Below are 7,104 nucleotides of genomic sequence, written 5' to 3'. Positions count from 1 at the left end.
TATTTTTTTTGCTCAGCATTGCTTTGGCTATGCGTGGTCTTTTGTTATTCCATACAAGTGTACAGAGAGTTCTTTCCATTTCTGAGAGGAATGTCAGTTCTGTAAGTTCTGCTACATTTTTTTTTTAGGACTTTGATTTCCTTGTACACTTCCTCTCTCAGGTTCTGTATATTTTTCTTTATTTCTTCATGCTGTCTAGCTGAGTTTTCTTGTATCTCATTCAGTTTCTTTAGGATTATCACTCGAAATTCCTTGTCATTCTTTTCAAGGGCTTCTTGTTCTATTGGATCTAGAGTTTGAGCTTTATTAACTTTTAGTGGTGTACTTTCTTGGTTTTTGCATTTCTGGTATCTTTTTTTGGATGTTTACTCATTTTGGCAGGGAGTTTCACTGTGCACAGGTTTGACCCTCTGACTGACTAAGGAATGGCTGTGTTTGTCAATTTGGTGTGCCTACCTCTGTGACTGCTCAGATGGCCCTTAGTGTTCTTTGTGTGTGTTTGCGTCGGGTCTTGGGCCTTTCCGGAAGCTTCCTCTGTGGTCAGCTCTGGGAGTTCTCCCTGTTCCTTGTGTTCTGGCCCTGGCAGCTGGATCCTGTCCTGCTGGCCCGACAGGGTGTATGAGATCTGTAAGTCTCCCCCTCGCTATCCAGGCGTTTCCCCTCTCTGTGTGCACTCGGTGGGGCCACCCGGAGGGTGCATCTTTTTTTCTGAGACTCCTCCTCCTTTGCCAGACCCCTCCCCTCTCTGTACGCTCAGTACATGGCTGGGGCGTGTCTTCTGCAATCCTCGTCTCTCAGCCCTGCCCGGCCCAGAAGGGGTCTCAGGCCTCCGCCACGGACACTGTGGGCGTTCCTGCGGCCCTGGTCAAGGCCCTCTCTGGGCCTCCCACTGTCACCCCGGTGTTGCGGCCCCCTGTGTGGTTGAGTTATCTCCCACACCAGGGCGCGAGCCCCCAGGGGAGGATCCCACAGCACACAGTTCCTCTTTGACTCCCTACAGTGTGAGCCGGCTCGGCGCCCTCAGNCCTCTTCCCTGCCCTCCCGATGCTGGCCGGGGGCTCCCCACGCCACCAGCCCCGCCAGAGACCCGCGGGTGGAGTGGGATTGGTGGCCGGTCCACAGGCCCCGGGGGGCCCAGCGCTAAGGCACACAAATGGCACGGTTCAGTGAGAAGCCGCGCCAAGCGAAGATGGCTGGTCTGCCCGATCTGAGCCAGCTGGCTCCGCCCCCACTGGAGAAAATGGAGGCAGTGGTGGTGCCGGCGCCTAGCCTGGTGTGGTAGGCGGGAGCTGGGCAGTCGTTTGCCCCACAGGTGGGGCTGGGCTGGGGGTCACTCACAGAGCTCCCAGAGCTGGGCCGGTCCAGCGCCTTCCTCTCCATCTCTGCGTCGCCGCTGCCGTCTTTCCTGGCCTTTGTTGCCTCGGGCTGCTCGCTCGGTCTCCCGGCGGTCTCCCGGCGCGGTTGGGACGCTCTCAGGAATCTCCTTTTGTATCGGCCCTAAAACCTCGAGACTGTAGTTGCTTTTTTTCATTGTAGATTAGTTGATCAGTGATTTATTTGTTTTTTGTTGCTCTTGGAAATGCAAATAGTACTCTGGCAGCACAGCGCACACTTCTCAAGCTTGCTCTGTCTTCTGGCACGCCCGCTCCATCTTGCTTCGGTTTATTTTTAATTTCCCTTATGATTTCTTCTTTGACCCATTAGTTACTTAGGAGTGTCTTATTCAGTTTTCAACTATTTGTGAATATCCCAAATTTTCTTCTATTATTGATTTCACATTTAATTTTATATGATTTTAATCCTTTTACACTTTCAGAGGCTAGTTTTGTGGCCTACTATATGTTTATCCTGGAGAATGTTCCATGTGTATTGAAAAAGAATGCATATTCTACTGTTTTGGGTGCAGTGTTCTATATGACTATACGGTCTTCTTGGTTTATAGCATTGTTCAAGTCTTCTGTTTCCATGTTGACTTTTTTTTTTATGTAGTTGTCCAGTTATTGAAAGTGGGATGTCAAAATCTCCAATTGTTATTATTGTGTTGTTTCTTTCTCTCTTCAATTCTGTCAGTTTTTTTTCTTCCTGTATTTTGGGGCTGTGTTGTTAGGTTCATGTATGTTTATAATTTTTATATTTTACTGATGAATTGACTCCTTTATTATAGAATGTCCTTATTTTCTCTAGTAACAATATTTGTCTTAGAGTCTTTTTTGTTTGATATTAGTGTAGCCCTATGACTCTGTTTTGGTTACTGTTTGCATTTTTTTTTATCCTTGTATTTTCAAACCGTTTGTGTCTTTGATATTAAAGTCTGTCTTTTCTACCTAGCATTTAGTTGGATCATATTTTGTATACATTCTGCCAATATTTGCCTTTTTACTGGAGCTTTTGGTCATTTACATCTAATGTCATTACTGTTGATAGCACTTAGGTCTGTAATTTTGCTATTTCTTTTTCTATAAGTCTTTTTTGATGCTCTGTTTCTCTACTGCTGCCTTCTTTTATGATATTTCCTAACGTGCTATTTTAATTCCCTTGCTTCTTTTGCTATTATTTTTTAATGCTTGTTATAGGGGTTACAATTAGCATATTAACTTGAAACAACCTATTGGGTGAGATTGTAACTTAATTTCCATAGTGTACTGAAAACTTTGCTCCAAAATAGAGTCCTCCCCCCATTTTGTGCTATTATTGTCATGCAAATTACATTTTAATACATTATAAACTCAACCCAGTTTTATAATTACTTCTTTATGTTCTTGTCTTTTATATCAGATTGAAGAACAAGAGAGTTAAAAAAATACATTTGTGTCATATATTTATGTATATAGTTACCTCTGCTGGTGCTCTTCTTTGTCTGGATTCAAATTAGTCTCCAGGATTCTTTTACTTTAGCCCAATGTACTCCTTTTAGTTTTTCTTGTAGAGCTGATCTGCCAGTGACAAATTTTGTTTTCTTTTGTTTGCTTTTTTTTTAATTTAGAAAAAAAATTCAATGTATCCTTCATATTTGAAGATATAAAATTCTTGTTTGACAGGATTTTTTTTTTTCTTTTATCATTTTTTGTTCTCTCACTATGTCCTGGCCTCCAGAACATAAGTCAGCTGTTAATCTTTTTGAGGGTCCTTTTTATGTCATGAATGATTTTTCTCTTACTGTTTTCAAGATTCTCTCTTTGTCCTGGGCTTTAAACAGTTTGACTCTGATGTGTCTAAGTGTGGATCTCTTTGAATTTATTGTACTTTCAGTTTATTGAACTTCTTGGATCTGTAGATTAATGTTTTTCATAAAATTGGGGAAGTTTTTAGTCATTTTTCCTCAAATATTTTTTTCTTTTTATCTACTCTCTTCCTGAGTTTCCTATTCTATGTATATTGGTACACTTGATGGTGTCCTACAGGTCTGTGAGACTCTCTTCATTTTTTCTCTTTTGTTTCTCATACTGGATAATTTTAATTGACTTATTTTCAATTTCCCTGGTTCTTTTCTTGTTCAAATCTTGTGCTAAGTCCATTCCGTATATTTTTAAAATTTCATTTATTGTATTTTTCAATTCCAGGGTTTCTAGTTGGTTCTTTTTTATAATTTCTCTTACACTGTGGTGAGACATTATCATAATTTCTTTAAATTCTTCACACATGATTTACTTTACTTCCTTGAACATATTTATAATAGCTCACTTAAAGTTTTTGTCTAGTGTGACCACCCACCAGGTCACATCATTGGCTTGCATATGTGAGTGTGTGTGTGTGGACTATCCTGTTTCTTTGTGTTTTTTGTATTTTTTGTTGAAAACCTTACATTCAAAATAATATTTCAAATCTGGAATCCAGATTTCTCCCAACCTCAGTGTTTGTTGTTGTTGGTTTTGTTTGTTCCTTTTTAGTGACTTTTTTGGACTAATTCTGTAAAGCCTAGGATTTTTTTTTTTGTAATGTGTAGCCACTGAAGTCTCTGCTCAGTTGTTATTGTGGTTAGTTAATTTTTGGCCGGAGATTGTCATAGATATGTTGAACCATATACTATGCCAGCCTTTGCAACAGGACTCAGTGTGTGTGTTGGAAAATACCTTCATTGTTCAGGCAGTTTAAAACTCTGTCTGTGCTTTCATTTTCTCTTTGCACAAGGCTTCAAATTTATCCTTAGCAGACACATTGGGACCCTCTCATGTCTTTTGTGGGCATGTGCACAGACCTGTACATGGTTGGCTTCCTAGATCTCCAGGAAGATGTCAGAGCTTTTCAAAGACCCATATGGGCATCTTGTTCCTTTGTATGTTTTTGGCCAGTGTTTTGTTTGTCCCGAGAGGTATCACAGCCTCCAGCAGCTGTGGTGGTGCACAATTGCTGATGATTGTTTTTGACAAATGCCTTGGGAACAGGTCTTTCCCTGCAGAGGAAGCACCAAATCAGGTCAAATATTGAAAAGTTACTGTAAATGGGTTCTCCTGAGAGCTGCAAGACAGGTCAAATAGTGACAATTCTCTGAGGGTGGGGCTTTTTAGGGTGAGCTCCATATCCAATCTGCCTCTTCCCATGTCTGCTAAAGCTACTGGTTTTCAAGGCTACAGTGATTGAGAAGCTGCTGGTTTTCAAGTCTACTCCAGAGCTTGGGAGAGAGGGAGATAGTAGTAAGGCAAGTTAAAAGAGCAAAAATCGTGCTGTTCCAACCACAGATTACTTTAATAAATGTTCCTAAGGTTTTTGTAGGCCTATGGTTCATTTCCAGCTTTCTGAAAAAGTTGATATTGACAAATTTGCTGGGGTTTGCATTGCATTTAGGGAGGAGTGAATTTACAGAGGTCCTCATGCCTGCTTCTAGTTATAATTTATTGGGTTCATAGATCTGTAAGGCATGTGCGGACTCCAATCTAAGGACTCCTTGAGTCTGTTATAAATTTACTGTTAGATTGATTTGAACCACATAATGGACTAAAATAGGGTTTGTTGATTTGGGATATAATATTTAAAATAAGTATTCAGAAGTACTTTTCAAGTTCTGGGAAAATAATTTAACATGAGCCTTTTGTACAGAACTTAGAAATTTGTCATTGGCTGTAGATGTTAAAATGAAATAGTCCATGATACAAAGTATTATCGTGCTGTCCTTTTGAAATGATGTGTTTCTACAAATTCATACTTCTAGAATGCAACTTATTACTTCTTCCAGTAGAATTTCACAACGATGGTAAAAAGAAATAATTAGTCTTCAGCATCTCTTATACACCAGACTATATTGTGGATACTTGATTAATTTTCCCTCAGTTTTTACTCAGAACACCTTTGCAAGGGTTTATGTATTAGTATTCCAAAGAGTTAAAGGATACTGAAGCCAAAGAGTTAAATAACTTGCCCAAGATAATATAGCTAGGAAGGAGTAAAACTGGAATTCAAACCATGGTCTGTTTGCTTAAAAGTCCATGCTCTTTTTATTACCTACCATACAGGTGCATATTTGTACTCTACTACATAATTGCCTTCATTAGGTTCAAAGATAAACTATCTGATGGAGAAAACATAAGTCCTATGTTGTATAAAGACTATTATTTATGTGACTTTGCAAAAGAAAGTGAGCCCTTAAATTAAAACATTGTCATTTTTAATTAAGCAACAGTTATCAAACTAACTTGTTAAGTTATTGTAAACATAAAGTACATTTCTTATGGGCAGAATTACTTTGCTGATATCCACGATTCCTTTTTAGAGATTAATAGAGCAGCGTGATACTCTGAAAGAAACAAATGAAGAGCTTCGATGTTCACAAGTACAACAAGATCATCTAAACCAAACAGGTAGATTTTTTTAGATTTATAAAAGTTTTCTTTAATGGTTGAAATACAAGGGGTCTTCAAACCATTCATGGAAAGATTCATATTATCTTTTAATTCTATTTTTCCACCAACTTTTTGATGTACCCTTGTATTGAAACACTAATCTATTTTTTTGTTGTTCAGATGCATCTGCTACAAAAAGTTATGAGAATCTTGCTGCTGAGATTATGCCAGTGGAATATAGGTAAATTATATTCTGTCAATTGATAATTCATACTTAATGTTAGAAATGTAATTTTTTTTTAATTCTTGGTTTTTAAAAACTTTTTATTTTATGAGTCATAGAGCTGAAAATTACTTGGCCTCATCTGCTTAAACTTCTTAAATCAGATTATTATTGCTACCACAACAATTTTAAAAGTTTTCAGAAGTAAAATTTCACAGACTCTCTGAATAACAACATACTCTAGTTTTTATAACATGGTCTTTATTGTGTTGAAATTATTTTTCTGTTCCTTTACTCTGTGGAAAACGCTTTCAAGACATTGCATTCAATTCCACATGGATGAAACAAGAGGAGAGGAATTATGAATAATAGTAGGAGAATTAATAAGAAGTTAAATAAAATACAATTTTTAGAAGTTCCTCTTGACTCAACTATCTTGGTCTTTTACAGTTATGTTTATTTCTAGATGTTTGATTAATCTAGTATTTTCACTTTTTTTGTGGTTACAGTTTTCTTTACTATTTCAAACTCTGTTTACTCTTTGTTTAATTTGTTTTATTGAGATATGATTCATTAATTTAAAAATGCACAGGTTGGTGGTTTTATTATATTCACAGAACTGTGCATCCATTATCACTGTCAAACTTTAGAACATTTTCATCACCCCGAAAGCTACCCTGCACCTATTTGCTGTCATTCTCCATTCCTGCCTCCCCTCCAATACCAGCCCTAGGCAACCAATAATCTGCAGTATGTGTCTATCAATTTTCCTGTTATGGACAATTCATATACATGGAATCATGCAATATATGGCCTTTTGTGACTGTCTTCTTTCACTTAGCATAATGTTTACAAGGTTGTTGATTTTCAGTTTATTCAGTTTTTTATTTGTTGTTAGGATGTAGTGATAATTCCAAGTTTCTTACATCCTTGACTGTAAATAGTTATTAATATCCAGTTGTTTTGGAAGACCCTTCCAGTTCATCTGCATGTACCTGAAAGTGACAAGCCTAGAGCTGAAAATTACTTTATCTCATCTCCTTAAACTTTCTTTTTTTTTTTTTGTCTTTTTCCATGTCCGGCAACGGATCGCAACCCTCAGTGTTG

At 38.1% G+C, this 7,104-nt stretch overlaps 1 protein-coding gene across 1 annotated transcript in view; it reads left to right on the top strand.

Annotated features, from left to right (window-relative positions):
• The window catches only part of HOOK1 (hook microtubule-tethering protein 1), a 56,470-nt gene that overhangs the window by 34,713 nt on the left and 14,653 nt on the right, over positions 1-7,104 (top strand). Inside the window, exons 13-14 of the mRNA XM_008588086.1 lie at positions 5,705-5,792; positions 5,955-6,015. Coding sequence (XP_008586308.1) covers positions 5,705-5,792; positions 5,955-6,015 — 149 coding nt within the window. The remainder of the gene's footprint in view (positions 1-5,704; positions 5,793-5,954; positions 6,016-7,104) is intronic.

The sequence above is a fragment of the Galeopterus variegatus genome, unplaced genomic scaffold (genome assembly GCF_000696425.1).
Source record: "Galeopterus variegatus unplaced genomic scaffold, G_variegatus-3.0.2 Scaffold4670, whole genome shotgun sequence".
In the NCBI taxonomy this organism is placed as follows: Eukaryota; Metazoa; Chordata; class Mammalia; order Dermoptera; family Cynocephalidae; genus Galeopterus; species Galeopterus variegatus.
This window is presented reverse-complemented; position numbering and strand designations above follow the sequence as displayed.